The 18311-nt window shown below is 41.5% G+C and overlaps 1 protein-coding gene across 1 annotated transcript in view; it reads right to left on the reverse strand.

Moving 5' to 3' along the window:
* LOC307033992 (gamma-aminobutyric acid receptor subunit gamma-3-like) overlaps nucleotides 1-18311 on the reverse strand; it is a 111331-nt gene that overhangs the window by 43652 nt on the left and 49368 nt on the right. Inside the window, 1 exon segment of the mRNA XM_079672653.1 lies at nucleotides 389-480. Within this exon segment, the coding sequence (XP_079528779.1) occupies nucleotides 389-480 (92 nt within the window).

An 18311-nucleotide genomic window follows, 5' to 3' on the forward strand; every position in this document is an offset into this window, starting at 1 on the left:
TCATGGCGTGCCTATTGATTTGAACACGATCCGTGTATCCATCATTTCCTGGTCTTCTCTAAAGAAGAGGGACCAATGGAAATGTTGTCTTGTTGCCGTTGGTCACCATGGAAACATTCATTAGCTAACAATGACATTATTGTTCTATTAATATAAAGGGAGGTCAGGTACTCTTTAAAACAGCTGCTAGTTATGGGTACTTTTTACTGAAGTACATTTCAAAGTTCTTTACTTTCACTTGAGTAGAAGAAGTTTAGTTAGTACTTCTAGCAGAGTACTTTTAAACACGAGTATCTGAACTTGAGTAAAGGATGTGTGTACTGTTGCCCTCTCTGGTTATGAATAGATAGGTATTTAAGCAGCAGATTTGAAATAAAGGAGTGAATACCTGTTGAGAGTGAGCCGAGTGCTGCTGCTGCTGTTGAAGCGCAGACGGGTGTCCACCCAGGTCTGGGCGAAGATAATGTCGATCTGGTACTCCTAGGGACAGAAAAGAGACTCAATATAGTGATCAGAGCAGCCTTAAGTGCAGCATGGAGACGACAGAGATGGATGAAGTGTGTGTGCGTCTGGAGAAGCTGATAATGTGCTTGTTTGAACACAAGCGTGTCCACATCAAAGGAAATAGAGAAGTGGCACAGTTCAAATACACATTAAGCCTTTGAAATGGAAATGCATTTCACTAAGTGTTTACTCGTTCCTTTTTCTCACCTCTGCGGTCACACCTCTTGTACTTGTGAGAAGTATTAGCACAATGAATAAAATGTACTTACTTAGCGGGTCAGAAAAGTGAAAAAGTCCTCGTGACATTGTGTTCCTCTTTTTTGAGCTGAGCGCTTCAAAAATTGGATTTCAAAAACATTGGGTCAAAGTAACACCGTTCCTGATACGACAACCTTGAAAGATGGATAAGAAAATATAATACAAAATATTGGCTTTGAGATTAATCTGGTTATAGTGCAGTTGAGTTAATCCATCTCAAAAACATTCTAACCCGCAGACCTTGAATCAAAAATAATGGCTAAGTTTAGAGATAAAGCTGACAACGAGATATTTATTTACAATTTTGATCATCATATCAGATGTGGGTACAAAGAAATATACAATAACCACATTCTCCACTACAAGGACACTCAGCTAAATCATCATATTATGCAGTTCTCATCAGGGAACACAAGGGCCCTGTTCTCCACAGTAAAGAACATACTACGACCACCGGATCAGTATTCAACCGCCTACTGTAATGACAAAATAGAAAACATCCACAAGCAACTAACTCCTAACACCACCTGCAGTATATCTCTCCCTGTTCTCACCGACCCTCTCTCTCATTCTCTTTCAAGTTTCACACTGAATATATATATGATAATATGCTTTAAACTGAAAAATAGGGTGTGAATTTAGTCCAAGAAAGGGCTGCTGAGTGGCAGAATTAAAAAAAACGTTTTATACTTCTGAAAGATTGAATGTAAAAACGTGTCAAAAACACTTATTTTCTAAGGGCTCCTCAAATGGGTCGAACTCTGTGGGGGGTTGATTGTTTCCTGTTTGTTTGGTAGTCTTGATTCGTGCATGGATAAACAAGTTGAATTGCTTCCTTGTTTTTTGAGTATTTATGTTGACAAGAATGTGAGTGATTGTAATCAAACATCATGATTGGTTCTTCAGTGAATCTGTATGGTCAATGTGAAACAGCTCAGTGATTTAACACATTTCAATGGCCTTTAAGGCAGAGGGAAAAATGAAAAGCTATTAACAGCTGAGGACCTCATACATGGCCGACTGAAGGTCAGTACATCAGCAGGAAGCCCTCTATAGAATTTAAACAAGGCGGACTGATACTTCAGTGATAAGGTCAGACAGTGAGAAGTCTGTGGAAGTTATTCCCGATCATTAGCTAGGAGAACTCAGACATCCAAGGGAGGAATTTAAGGGGTTTTCTCTTGGTATTTTTCTACTTTCTTGCATTCATTTTAAGCTCAAGTTTGTAAAGCGCCCCGACAAAAGACCCATGACAGTGAGTACATGTTTTTAAATAGAGCACAAAGAGATGAGGTGTTTCTCAATGTCGAGGACGCTTGCTTGGTAGCACATGTACCTCCGAGTCAGTTGCTTCAGAAGCGAGGCAAGAATCCTTCCTAGCCTCGGAAAACGAAGAATGGTGGAGCAGGCTAACACAGGCATGGGCAAACTAAGGCCCGCGGGCCATATACGGCCCGTTGGGCTTTTTAATCCGGCCCGCCAAATATTGGTACAAAATTGTCCAAATTATAGTAAAGACCGCATTCATTTAGCCTTTTTCCTGCAATACCCGGCAATTCAGGTGATCCCACTAGATGGTGCACTCTAGACACAAATGACCTTTGCTGGAGTCGGCAACCCGGCAACATCTCAGAACCAAATATGTCACGCTTACAGTCCTCTATTGATGTTGTTGTGAGCGGTGTTGCGGAGAAAATCAGTGACGTAAAACGCCATGTGGGTCATAAGAAGGTAAACGGTTACGTCATGACGCAAACGATGACGTAATGACACAATAACTCACCTTTGAACCTGCATCTGTAACAATGAGTGGACCAAAAGAAAAGAAAAGTCGACAATGAGTGCCGAGTGTTTAATGAGGAGTGGACAGCTAAAAAAAAATTCACCAATCTGCTACTGGCCCGGCCCGTCTGTTAAATTTTAAAACTCATAACGCCAAAATGTTTGCCCACCCCTAGGCTAACAGGTGTGCAGGTGTGCAGGTGTGCATCATATAGGAGGCCCCGCCTTAAATGGAGCGCGATTTCCGCCAGAGATTTGGAAATTCCGTGCGCAAAGCATTGTGGGGATTTTAAGACCGTGGAGTCTACACATGTGCAACCTCGAAATTTCCCGCAACCAAGGTAGAATTCCAAGCATCCTGGACATTGGAACAGTCCTTCGGCAGCACTCGATGACGTAGCATCCTTGAAATAGTGGCTCTGGAGCATCCTTCCTCGACATTGAGAAGCACCCACTGTGTCACTCACTCCGTGACTTTTCTGACCTTTACGGAGAGCAGACAGAAGAGACCTGACCTTCCTAATACATCTGTCGCCTGAATCCCCATTGTTACAGTCGACCTTTGCAGGAAAATGATAAGGAGACTCACAGAGCACCACAAAGTGTTGAATGGGATTTCCTGTCCTTTTTTAGGGGACTACACCTGCGAGACAAGGCCCTGACGCAGGTCTATTATTCACGGACATTATGCAAAACAATGGAGCCGATTGTTGGAAGATATGCAACTGAAATGAACCACCAGAGGCTCGCATTATTCCCAGAGGCTCCGTTTCTAAAGTCAGAGAAACGAAGCTGTGGGCGAGATAACCACGGGTGACTCTGCTGGGAAAATCCCACGTATAACAGGCTGAGAGTTTATTATTTATGGTATTAATGTTGTATTTGAGGGCTTAAAATATTGATTGTACGAAACTTTTTCCTTCCTAAGTCTTACAATAGGTGCAGGAAGTAGAATCCTAACACGGTTGATAATTGATAATATTGCTATCAACCGGAGAGATGAATGTTTCCGTTAGCACACACTGCTAACTCGCCGCTACAAAGGTTTGTACATATCAACCCTCTTTAGAAACACCGCTCACAATCTGATGATAAGAAATCTATTATTAAAGCCACAGCATGTTGACAGCAAAGCACTTCTGACTGAAATTAATTAGCGACACTCGAGGACAAATATCATTCAGCCTCATCGTTTTTGCTCGCGCCAATTACAGATGTTGCTCAGCCACATTTTCCCACACATATGTAGCACAACATGCTTCCCAAGGGGCTGGGTAGGCTTTACACTTCGTCTCTGTTTAACTTGGTGTTTAAAAATCTTCACACCCACTGAGCTGGAAACGTTGCTCTCGCCTCAGTGTTTCTCAGATTGCAAACTTTCAATAACTTTGGTAATGACAAGCGTCCCTGGTATCTATAAATCAATAATAATCAAAGTGTTAATTAGTTGTTTACTGCCGTTTCTCTCTGTTCATTTCGCGATGTTCTGTCTGGACATGAACAAATGCAAATTAGGGTAAAAATTAACGTTTTTTGGAGGCTTTTCAAAACTTTAAATGCAAAACGTGTCAATATATATTTACCAGAAATAACCCATTAACTCTTTTTAAACTGCGCCATTTTGCATTCATGTCTTATAAATACTAACACACCAAAGCATATGTTGTATTTTCTTTCTCCTTTAATGGGACATTTTACTTTTAATGTTTAAATAAATATTTTACTACATTATATTTTATTGGATATTTTACGTTCCTTTGCATATAAGCATATTTGTACTTTTTAAAAATATATTTTACATTTCTAGTTTATCTATTTAATTATAAAATGGAGAAACAGTCAAGAAACCCAAACCCCCCCGAGATGAACACATTGCTTCTGATTCTTATATTTCACCTAAAATCACACCAATGTTCAGGGAAATTAGATGAAGCAACATAATTTAGGAATATCCCTTCTTTTATACTCCCAAAATAAACCACTTTTAAATCTTCAAACGAGACACAATGCTTCACTTCCTGTACAGAAGCATCTAAATAACTTCTGTACAGGAAATAATGCAATCCTTATCAAATCATAGATTATAAGCAGAGTACTTCTTTCAATGTGTATTTTCTACATAGTAAAACATTAAGGATCTGAGGTCTTCTTACAGTATGGTGTTTCTCTTCTTAATTAAATCCCCCAAAAGTTAATTCAGCCCACCATAAATATTTCACCGTTACAACTCCCTCACAAAGCGCTGCATCGCCTCGTTGCTGATCAAGTAGAATCCGGTGGGCTCTAAAGCACTGCCTTGCACTTTATTATAATAATAATAATAAGCATTGCCGTGAAGGAAGCGCAGATCACTGACTAATGTGCTTCTTCAGGCGAAACCGATGCCGCATCGTTAGTATACATATTTATAAGTGAAATATTTATATCTCCTAGACCTTGGAGAAATCTAAAGTCGCTGGACTACATTTCCAATCCCTCAAGAAGAATCAACAGCGTTCGATTTCTCCGACTCAAACGTCCACCTCTGTGCAGGTTCATCATGGAGGAGGACTTATAAATATGCAGGATTTATTCTCAGAGCACTCGTACTGACTCCGCAAATAAACACACTCACCCACAATGCATTGCAGTGTCCCGCAGGCAGCCTCACAGCGATGCCCCTTGAGGGTGACATGCAGAAATAACGGTAAACACGACCATTGAACGCCTCGCTCAGGGGGGGCTGAACTTCTGTCACATGAGTAATAAACAAAGCCTGTGTGTGTGTGTGTGTGTGTGTGTGTGTGTGTGTGTGTGTGTGTGTGTGTGTGTGTGTGTGTGTGTGTGTGTGTGTGTGTGTGTGTGTGTGTGTGTGTGTGTGTGTGTGTGTGTGTGTGGCTAATTTCATTAACAGGCTTTTGTTTTCTTCATCCCTAAGACTCAAATAGAAGACGGGCTCTGAACTAAACAAGAGGAAGTGATTTGCATTCTGAGAAACGATGAAAAGTGTCGTCTGTGCTTCACTGAGCATCTGGCCCGAGGAACAATCAGCACCTGTGTGTCTTTGTCTATCTCTAAGATAAATTGTTTAATTTTCTTTTCACTGTTAGGCTAGAGGCAGCAGTGAAGTGCCTCGATCTATTCTCAAAGGTTTTAATCATCTGCAAATCTTTCCCATTTAAAGTTTGAGCACTATAGACCACTCACTTCACTTGGTAAATAGCATTTTAAAACCCTGCACAACTCATCTAAGTGGTATTGAAATTGCATTAAAGACTGTAGAGCAATATCTTAATCGCAGTCAGAGCAATGTTTGGTAAAGGCAATCACACTGCAATTCAAAAATCTGTACAAAATAATCACAATTAGTTTTTTTTCCACATCATGCAGCCCTACTGTACATCCAAAGTGTTTTGGGCAACAGGGGTTTAAAGCTCCTCTGCGTTAATACACAACACCTTTTTTATCTCCTTAAACTAATGCTGTCAAAATTTTCGAGTTAACGGCGGTAATTCATTTTTTGAATTAATTGCGTTAAAATATTTAACGCATTTAACGCATGCGCAGAATGGCCCGCCCCATACATCCCACCAGTGGCAGCGCCAGGGTAGCCTACAGCCATACCAAGAAATGGCTTAGCCCCACCTTAACCCCACCATGAGAAATTATGTTAATGTAAGCAAAATAAAGTTCGCCAACTCGCGGAGTAAATCAGACAGACAGCAGTTAGTGAGATTGATTTCAGTAGCCACTTGTCTGGAAATACCGAAGACTAGAAACGGTTTTGAAAACTTTTGTCACGTAGTGATCGTCTTCTCAATAGAACATCTTTGATAATGTCTTCTGGCCAATCAGAATCAAGATAACGATGTGGTGTTGTTACAGGAAGTCCTAACGGAGAATACTTTTGCTGTCGTGCATCTCTTTATACATCGATACAACATTACGTGTTGATAGAAATCAACACGTAATCAAATAAGACCCCACAGTTTGATTATTGATAGGTGTGTGGGCTGTCTTTCATTCTGACACACAGAACAATGTTATAATAAACATACTTTATGTTAAATGGATATATCCGCCTTCTTTCATTTATCTTTCCATTCCCACAACAATATACATAAAGAAATGGCATATTTTGGACATAGTTCGAATGGTGATTAATCTGATTAATTAATTTTTAAGCTGTGATTAATCTGATTAAAAATTGTAATCGTTTGACAGCCCTACCTTAAACATATCTAGATTCCTTGAGCCCTTCTTTCCCGGTGTCTTTGAACAGGTGATCTTTCTCCCTGGCTTTTGGGAAAGACCCCATCAAACACTCAAAGTGCTCATAATTCATTTATATGCCGAGTTTCACTTCAAACACTACAAGCGGAGGAGGAGAAGGCAAAACAAGAGCAATTAGAAAAGACAGGAAACAGCGGAGGGTAACGGGGTCTAACGAGGGCAAGGAAGTGACGAGGGAATACGCACAAGAAGCAGAAAGAAAGTACAAACTAAATGTTACTTATAGCTACATCCGCTTATCAATGTCATCACATTTAAAGGAGACATGCTTACATAAAGCTGCAGCTGCTTCCTTAGCGTTCTCCACCTGCTACACTGATGATGTATTCCTTCCTCCAACAACAGGCCGCACCTGTTCTGTATATTTATTCCCATACTTAGCGATGGCGTCTCCTGCCTTGTTGCATTTATTATCACCTTCACAACTCATTCCTGCTTGGATTTATTGGGAAGCATCTTCAAGAGTGCTATCGATTGTCTGATACGGGACGGTTCTGCTTGGATTCTAGGTTTCTATAACATCTGGGGATTCATATAAAGGCTGCAACTAACGATTTTTAAAGGAGGCCTCCCAAGGTGCAGTCTTTAAATGTCCTTTTCTAGTTATCAAAATAGTTGGGAATTGTTTTTTCTGTCTGCTTATTGTTGCAGCCCATTAGGATTCAGGAAAGGATTAGTTTTGGTCTCATTTGTGTTCAAACTTGACACATAATGTACAAGACGTAAACAGGAAGTCATATCCACTGAAATGAAACAAGCACTATTAGATAGACACTATGGCCGTTTCTCAATCACGAGGATGCTTGCTTGGTAGCACATGTCTTCCGAGTCACTTCCTTCAGAAACTAGGCAAGAATCCTTCCTGGCATTCGGAAAACGAAGAGTGGAACAGGCTAGCAAGTGTGCAGGTGTGCGTCATATGAGAGGCCCTGCCTTACATTTTCCACCACAGATTTGGGGAAATTAGTCCGTGCGCAAAGCATTGTGGGGATTTTAAGGACACGAAGTCTACCCATGTGCAGCCTCGAAATTACCCCCAAACCAAGGACGCGGCCTCGGTGGAATTCCAAGAATGCTGGACATTGGAACAGTCCTTCGGCTGCACTCGATGACGTAGCATCCTTGAAATATTGGCTTGGAAGCCAGTTTCCTCGAGATTGGGAAAACTATGAAACAAACAGACATTACCTTTCAATGTTTGTTCCTCAAGTTTTGCCTCATCTCTTTAACCAACAGGTGTGACCTTTTTACAAAGATCACATATGACAATTATGTAAGGGGAAACTTCTTTTTTAATTGTCTCACAGGAGTAGCCAGGCCACAAAGGGTCTCTCCTGCAATTACACGGAGAAGGCTACTTCATTTTTCTGAATTACTTTGAGAGGACATCTGGACTTCGTCGTGGTGCAAGAAGCCCAGAGCAGCGACCTTCTGCTCTGCGATCAGATAACCTTTATCCGATGAATTTTTACGCCTCATTCTCCCTGCACCCTAATGAGTCACATCATTGAAGGTCAAGCACAAAAAAACGAAAACTGGCCCTCACACACTGTCATATTCAAATCTATGCACCGAGGCAGCATTTAAAATATACTTTATAGTGAGTTCAACAGCTGGAAAGAGCTGTGACAAATACACCTTGCATAAACATAGGCCTTGATCACATGGATGTTCCCATAAGAAAGGAGCAGAGAGAGGACATTGTATAACAATCTGATGAACAATAAAGCAAACTTCTACGCATATTTTACACAATTTAAATATCTTTTTGTGGCCTTAAATAGTTATTGAACTGTTTTGAAGTCGTTTGTATGGCACAAATCACAATCAAGCAAACTTGAAGTCTGTATCATCGTCTGTGATGTGTGACAGTTCCTTTCCTTATATCTGCTCCAACAAGGCTTGTTACTTTGCAGATTAATTAAGGACCAAACTGACTATTTACCCACTGAGACACCAAGTAATCCATAACAGAAGCTAAAACAATATCAGCAGCGACAAAAGCAGAAACGTGCAGCAGATATTGGACTAAATGAGAGGCGAGGCAGAGGGAGGGAAACACAATGTTCCTTTTTAAGTCAAGAATCTCTTCTGATAGAGGGTCTGAGCCTTTGATGTATGTTGAAAGCATATGTGTGTGTGTGTGTGTGTGTGTGTGTGTGTGTGTGTGTGTGTGTGTGTGTGTGTGTGTGTGTGTGTGTGTGTGTGTGTGTTTTTACACATCCTAGATAAATGGATAGATGTTTGGGTGGAGAGTCTAGCCAGTGTGTGTCTGTGTGTGTTCTAGTGAAGTTTGTGTACCCTGTTTCTAAGTGTCCCCTCCACAGAAATAGCTTCATCCGTCTTTTCAAAGTGGAAGTTCAAAATGTCCTTCAATCTCTATGGACTCAATTATTCAGTGAGTCCATCCCTGTTGCGCTCCATCGAGGGATTCTTTTTTTTCTGACAGAGTAAGTGCACATGCAAGTTGCGTAGATGCAAGCAGGAACAACAAATTACTGGGATGAATAAAGCAAGAATAAACATCTCTGTCGGTAGTCGTATATTTGCATGCATTGCAAGTGAGCATTCTTTAAAGCAGCATTAAGGAAGCTTTCATACAGAAAAAACACCTGAATACAGCTAGGTGACTTTAGTAAACAATGCTATTTGCAACCGACATTACGGGGATGAATAAAGCAATAACTAGCATGAAATTCTCTGTCGTGTTGTCAGAGATCAGATTGAAAAAGGTAGCCGTATATCTGCCTGCATTGCAAGTCTATGGGCTTTTCTTTAAAGCGGCATTAAGCAAGTTTTTATGCAAAATCCCATCTGTTTTATCAACCTTAATCACCTAAGTGGAAGTGCGGCATAGAGAGCGTCCCATCACCTCTGATTGAGGCGGCAGCGACTCAACCTGTCTGATGAAATTACATTCCAAAGCGTCTCATTTTAGAGGAGGTGAAGAGTTGAAGCTTCAAAGGGGAAAGATGAGAAAATAAATTAACTACCAGCTGCTTTGTTCTGAGTGAAAAGAAGAAAGTGTTTTTTTATATAATCGCATTACTTTTCACCGTGATGCACTTTTGTAGGACAACATATTCTACGTGGCAGTCCCTTTTCCATTCAAACCAAAACATTAAAAACCTGTATAAATTCTAATACACGGCTCACTGTAGCTTTTCCAATTACTCAACACTGTGTAGAAAAGACAGTAACACTGGGGAATAAGTGTCCATAGCCATGTTAGTAGCTCTAGGAGTTTGTACTTAAAGGAAGGCTCCACTCATTATATATTTAATCAAAACTTCAGCATTTAGTGAAGCCTTATGTTTAAACCATACCCTGAAGAAATCAGCGATATTCCTGGTAAATAATGATTTTATAGCTCTTTTTTATCAAAACCTGTATATTCCATCAGGCAGCTGCCATTTTCAGTAGTCACGTGATCCGAAAAACTAGGTTGTGACGTCATCTATGCGTTCACTTTGTAAACACACCCTTTATATATGGGCGACTGTGGCTGCGAGGGAGTGCGGTCGTCTTTCAACCAGAAGGTTGTGGGTTCGACCCATGCAGTCAACATGTCGATGTATCCTTGGGCAAGATACTTAACCCTGAGTTGCTCCCGATGGCCAACGGTGTGTGAATGTTAGGTCCTAGAGTAAGGTACACTGCTCTGTATGAATGGGTGTGAATGGGTGAATGACATGTAGTATTTAAAGCGCTTTGAGGGGTCTTAAAGACTGGATAAAGCGCTATATAAGTACAGTCCATTTACCATTTACCATTTATATACAGTCTATGAAACACACAAACAGCTCATTCGACGAAAACATGGCCGAGTATTTGAGTTCGGACTCGTCAGCCGAGGAAGAAGTTTTGAGCAATGTGGAGAGATTGGATGGGGGAATTCAGCCGTACAGGTTCGAGCCAAGTGGCCAGGACCGTCAGGAATCCAGGGACAGTGACGATGAGGATGAACAGCACGGTAATCTTGCTGGAGACGATCCCTTTACTCGTGCAATTGATTTCGGGGGGCGAGTAGGGAGACCTGTGCATGAATGGTGTACTTGTGATCGGTGAGTAGCCATGGACAATCCTCTTATGAACATATATTGTCATGAGCTTGAAAATAAACTGTTCACTGACGACTTGGATTGCACACAGGGGAATATCTCTCTCTCTCTCTCTCTCTCTCTCTCTCTCTCTCCTGACAGCCTGTCAGTATCTCACGCAGCTCACTGATCCAGTAATGAGTTACCCGACAGTGAATAATAAATATATGTATAACTAGTTTAGCTTGTTCCAGAGGTAGATCAAATAGCGAAGTGTAGGTCTAACTCTTGTGTGTTTCGCTCCGCTCACCGAAGCACACGTTGCATTCCGCTATTTTACTCTCTTTTTCGGACACCTTAAAATAATGCCACTGCATATCCGTTAAGTGATGGTTGATTAATGAATCCCATTTTATGTTTCATCATACTAGTAGTCGTCCGGAAACTTGAAATGTTCGCTGCATACATGCGCCTGTGGATCTTTCGGTTCGGGCCGAGCACATTTCGCTAGCCACTGCCTCCGAACGTACTTCCCCGTTGGCGATAGATGGAACCGAGCATATCCGAATTGTGGCAATGTTTCGTGATACAATGAGGTGTAGTGCCGTGAAAAGGGAGGCGGTGTATTAAGAATGGACTTCCACACTTTATTATCCATTAAACACACGGAGGTTAATACATGAACGGCTCTCATTGACAAGCTAGCAGGAATGACTAGCTAACGCTACCGGTGTTTCCCATAAAAGGTCCCTGTAGCAACAACACAAACAAGGTGAATTATGGTCCCCAATATGGTGTCACCACAGAGGCATATTTAAATATAATTGTGAGAGTAACTACAGTAAACAACATAAATAAAGCACATACGTAAATTTGTCCTCGACACCAAACGCATAGTTCACGTCACATCCGGTAAAATAAGTCATGTGACTCGTCAAAATGGCGCCGCCCACAGGGTTGATGTTATTTCGGTAATTAATCAGCTTAAAATCACTGATAACGTCATCGGATAAAAAAAAAAAAAAAAGACTGGCAGAGACTGGTCTGTTTTATCAGATGATAATTTTTAGAGATGTCCCGATCCGATCACGTGATCGGGGATCGGAGCCGATCACGTGATTTTCAAAAGATCGGAATCGGGAGGAAAAAAATTGGGGATCGGGATTTGTTTTTAATTTTTTTTAAATACTTTTTTTTAAATTTTGTATTCAATGTTACAAAACAAAAATGACCATGTTCAAGTCTTATAGTCATCCTGAGGCCTTAGTTTTGGTTTACAGAACATCATGTATGTGTTGCTTCTTTGGGGCTTGTCTTCATAGACCTGCTTATTTCTCTCAAGTCTGGCAACAGAGTGGGCGTAGTGTCTAATAGTAGCAGTAAGCTAACGAGTACTGAAAGCTTTATTTTGTTTTGATCCAATGCTGCACAACTGAACTGATCCAATGCAGCTGTGAAAGAAAGAAGCTATATCCATGTTGGATAGAATATCCAATTTAAATAAAAAAATAACCTTAAGGGACAACTTGAATGCTTTTTTTTCTCTTAATGCATTGCATAAAGATCGGATCGGGAAAAATCGGTATCGGCAAATTGTCAAAATCAAATGATCGGAATCGGATCGGGAGCAAAGAAAGGTGATCGGGACATCCCTAATAATTTTTTTTTAAATGCGTGTCGTGAGGATTCCCTCCCTTTAAAAGGGCTTTAAGCTAAGTGCTAACGGAGGCACGATAACAGGCTATTTTAACGTAAATACACATTTTGACAGAAAATCTGCAAAAGAAAATGCAATTTGGGGAAAATACAAGCTGCTTTATTTGCTAAGAACCAGCTGGAATATGAGCTAAAACTCAGGGATCTGGTCTTTCTTAGGAGATTTTAAGAGAAAGGAGAGTTAAAGATCGTTTTAATAAGAATTGTCCTGTTTAAATACAGATTATATTACTTAAAAATCCACTTCTGTTACCATTAATCTATTTTTCTCCCAAAATATCCGGCAAAAAACTGGATGGACGCAGACTCAATGTCACGGTTTACCTACATAGTTTAAACATGTGTAATGTTGTGTTGCTCACCACCTTAGTTTACAGTAAACAGCCACAGATGTTGCATATAACTAATCACCAATGCTAGAATAATCCATCCTGAGCAGGACATGAATGTTGACAGTCAATTAAAACTACAAATGTAAACCTTGTGGTGTTGCTGTAAGGAACAGTCAGTATCAAAGCTTTTGGGATTCATCCCCTTGGCAACATGGATATCTCTACCAAATGTAATCTCAATCCATCCATTAGTTGTTCAGCGTGGAGCAAAGTGGTATTTATTGAGAACAATAAGCTTAATTTTGGACCATCTTTAAAAACAGGGTCAATTAAAATAAACCATGTCTCTAAGCTGTAAACACAATAACCATAAAAGAGATAATTAAGTATTGATTGTTTCTCGCTTGCCTCAGTTAAATGTAGCAATGCAAGAGACTCAATTTTGACGTGACCCCTGAGTTTTGGGTCAGTGATAGCATCTTTGAAATGTGCCTTCATGCTGACTGAAAACAGACGGAAGGCCGAGCTAGATTGATGGCATGCCAAAGAACATAATAATCTGTCCTCTCCATCTCTGACTCACTGTCCTTCTCTGTCTCGTGCAATTATAAAATGATAAATGCCTTCACTGTGGACATCTCCGCTTATTAAGTTAGGTTGTCTTTGCACAACAAAAAAGAAGAACGACCTTGATCTTAAGCCGGGATGAGTAAGGATTCGTATAAAGAATACATTAAAAAGGGAGTTTGTGCCTTCATCAGCCGAGCCTCCAGCAGAAATACAAAATAAATAAATAAAGTAACTTAATAAGTAGAAGTGATCAAAGACGAACACACACACACACACACACACACACACACACACACACACACACACACACACACACACACACACACACACACACACACACACACACACACACACACACACACACACACACACACACACACACACACACACACACACACACACACACACACACACACACACACACACTTCTCGGGCTGTGAGTGCAGAAACACGCCAACACAGACTGTAGATTCACACTGAGCTGCTTTGAAATATTGCATCTGTCGAACAGGGACGCTGTCGTCCGGCTGGGGTTGACAACTTTTCAAAGATTACTCATGGAAACTCATGGAAACACATTTATCTGGACTAATGGCTGCCTGTACTGGACGTATCAGAGCCTTTCCACTCACCACAGACAATTCACACTGACATGTTAGAGGAAGAAAGTGCCTTTGATCGATTCAGAAATAGGGTACAGATGACAGCTCGAATTCTGCTGAATAAGATTCCTCCTGAAACAAGAATTATGTAATTGTTCGCCACAGACATCAAACTAATGAAGGACTGAATCAAACGGAAGTTACCACTTGATTTAATCTGATATCTTTAGTGGATGCATTTCAGGTCAAATTACAGCCTCATAAATCTATTTGTTTTTGGCTTAAGTGCCAATATATCATATTTAAATCTACCGGACTTCTTTCTGCGGATTGATATGACTGCACATAGTCCCTTGATCCTCCCTAGCAACGGTCTGTTCTCCTTAGCAACAGTCTGTTAGGGAGAATTAACAACCTCTAAATGGACCAGTAAGAATCGAGTGTTCAACAAAGCAATTAATACAATATAGTGTACATCACTTTAATGCTGCATTTTTTTTTAATGATGAATTCCAGAAACTACAGGATGTATTGACAATAATCTAAACCAAAGCCTTTTTAAAATGTCTGTCCATGAGTACTGCCTGCTATTTTCCTTATCACTTCTTAAACTACTTCATCAACTGTGGCGATCAATAGCCAGCCTGTGAAGCACTTGGGAATCTACATAATAAGATAACGCCCGATCAATCTTTATAAATAGATTTAGTTTTCACTGTGGGGTTTGACAGAAAACAGAGCTGTGACACAACTTTCACAAAGCCACAAATAGCAGCCTGACACTTCAACAAAAGTGAAAATGATCTACTTTGACGTCAGATGTGAGCAGTGAAATGTATTCACCGATGTTTTGAGGAACTATTTTCTCTCTGGACGATGGCAAAAAGAAATGTCCGGAGGCTACAGAGCATATATTACTTTAGCTTGGAGATGTTTATCCGAAAACACCAGACATTTGGCAGCTGTGATTGACCTTTTTTCCATATCTACGATTTGATGGACTAAACATGGAAGGATAACTCAAATAAGTGATGGAAATAATCATTGGCTGAGCCTTAAAAACTACACTTTTCAAACAATCAATGAAGTGCATCATCTACAGAGTTAATACCTCCTCTCTTTAACCAATCTTGAAGCTTTTCCATATCAGATTTTGGAAATATGAATGAGCCTGGTCAATTACATTTCTCAGTCGGTTATTGCTGGTATCAAAAGGGAACCATGGCTTCCACTTGGTTTAACATAATCAGTCTGTATTATGGAAAGAGCAGGTGGTCCTAATCATTTCTACGCCAGGTTGATACACACTGGCATAAATTCAAGACGCCACCCACTCACTCACTAGCTTCAACGTAGACGACAAGACCAAAGTGTGGATGTCAAAGTGCGTCCATCTCCGTCTGTTAATTTACCCGCTGTGTTATCAGACTGTCCCAGCAGCAGCTATAAAAGCACAGCACTTTCGCTTGACTTTAAAGTCGCTAATGCTGTTCAATCACTCAACCATTCATCACAGTATGTCCTAAATTACTATCAGCTTCATTTGGCATTGTATCATCCCAGCCAGTGCCCATTACCGTGGGAGCAAATGAGGAAAGATAATGTGTTTTGTTCAAAAGGCAGATGAGAAGCTTGCTGGAGTTTGGTCTAACGGGGCCTACACACCAAACTGACACCAGAGAACACACCAAACTGAGACCAAAGAACACACCAAACTGAGACCAGAGAACACACCAAACTGAGACCAAAGAACACACCAAACTGACCCCAGAGAACACACCAAACTGAGACCAAAGAACACACCAAACTGACACCAGAGAACACACCAAACTGAGACCAAAGAACACACCAAACTGAGACCAGAGAACACACCAAACTGAGACCAAAGAACACACCAAACTGAGACCAGAGAACACACCAAACTGAGACCAGAAAACACACCAAACTGAGACCAGAGAACACACCAAACTGAGACCAGAGAACACACCAAACTGAGACCAAAGAACACACCAAACTGACACCAGAGAACACACCAAACTGAGACCAGAGAACACACCAAACTGACACCAGAGAACACACCAAACTGAGACCAGAAAACACACCAAACTGACACCAGAGAACACACCAAACTGAGACCAGAGAACACACCAAACTGACACCAGAGAACACACCAAACTGAGACCAGAAAACACACCAAACTGAGACCAGAGAACACACCAAACTGAGACCAGAGAACACACCAAACTGACCCCAGAGAACACACCAAACTGACCCCAGAGAACACACCAAACTGACACCAGAGAACACACCAAACTGACACCAGAGAACACACCAAACTGAGACCAGAGAACACACCAAACTGACACCAGAGAACACACCAAACTGACACCAGAGAACAGACCAAACTGAGACCAGAGAACACACCAAACTGACACCAGAGAACACACCAAACTGAGACCAGAGAACACACCAAACTGAGACCAGAGAACACACCAAACTGAGACCAGAGAACACATCAAACTGACACCAGAGAACACACCAAACTGACACCAGAGAACAGACCAAACTGAGACCAGAGAACACACCAAACTGACACCAGAGAACACACCAAACTGAGACCAGAGAACACACCAAACTGAGACCAAAGAACACACCAAACTGAGACCAAAGAACACACCAAACTGACACCAGAGAACACACCAAACTGACACCAGAGAACACACCAAACTGACACCAGAGAACACACCAAACTGACACCAGAGAACACACCAAACTGACACCAGGGAACACACCAAACTGAGACCAGAGAACACACCAAACTGACACCAGAGAACACACCAAACTGACACCAGAGAACACACCAAACTGACACCAGAGAACACACCAAACTGACACCAGAGAACACACCAAACTGAGACCAGAGAACACACCAAACTGACACCAGAGAACACACCAAACTGAGACCAGAGAACACACCAAACTGAGACCAAAGAACACACCAAACTGAGACCAAAGAACACACCAAATTGACACCAGAGAACACACCAAACTGACACCAGAGAACACACCAAACTGACACCAGAGAACACACCAAACTGAGACCAGAGAACACACCAAACTGACACCAGAGAACACACCAAACTGAGACCAAAGAACACACCAAACTGAGACCAAAGAACACACCAAACTGAGACCAGAGAACACACCAAACTGACACCAGAGAACACACCAAACTGACACCAGAGAACACACCAAACTGACACCAGAGAACACACCAAACTGACACCAGAGAACACACCAAACTGACACCAGAGAACACGTCCCGACTGAACACGACTGTTGTGTCGCCTCACGTCTCCTGCGTCTTGGCCAACAGTCGCACTGGAACACAACGCAAACACTTCAGCCGACGGCCAAGTAGCACGTACGAACTGCGAATGCGTGAGTGGCAATAACTCTCCTTACCAGCAGGCGACGGTAGTGTGTATTCGTCATTCAAAAGAGGCAACAACCGGAAGGCAGACTGCGTGATACACAGAGAGAAGAAGAACAGACTGCGTGATATAAACAAACAACAAATAGTAGTGCGTTTCATTTTCTCTGCCGTCCATCGAAAACATGTTTAGTGCGGTACTGGCGGTATCAGCCCTTGGACTGTTGCTTGTGGAAGCAGATAGTAAGAGGCGGAAGCGAACAATTATGAGAAACCGAAAAAAGAATAGCCGTCTGTGTGCGCCTTCTTAATCGTTTGTTTGGGTCCTTCACTTCCGTTTAGCTTCTCATGCACTGATTCGCTGAGCTGAACAGCCAATCGGAGTGATTTCTTTGGCCGACGGCCTTTAGCCGACAGCCTCCCGATTCAACATGTTGAATCGGCGGCGGAAGGTGTCGACACGGCCGAAAAGACACAACGGTGAGGGACACACCAATCTGAGTAGGGCGACACGACGCTCATCGACGGCCAGACATCGATCGACGGCCAAAATCGGGTTGGTGTGTCCGGGCCTTAAGTCGAAGCGCCTGAGTTACTATGTGTGTGCGTGAGAGATCAACAGTGATACCTATTTTTTTAAGTCTAAAGCAAAAATCCTGAAATGAAAATCCTACTTATATAAAAACGAACGTATTGGCATCAAAACACATTAAAGTACCAAAAATAAAATGACTTATTACGCGTAACGGCCCGTATAAAAATCATATCAATATGTATATATCAAATGACTAGATACCAATTA

This window comes from Notothenia rossii (genome assembly GCF_949606895.1).
Source record: "Notothenia rossii genome assembly, chromosome: 3".
Taxonomy (NCBI): Eukaryota; Metazoa; Chordata; class Actinopteri; order Perciformes; family Nototheniidae; genus Notothenia; species Notothenia rossii.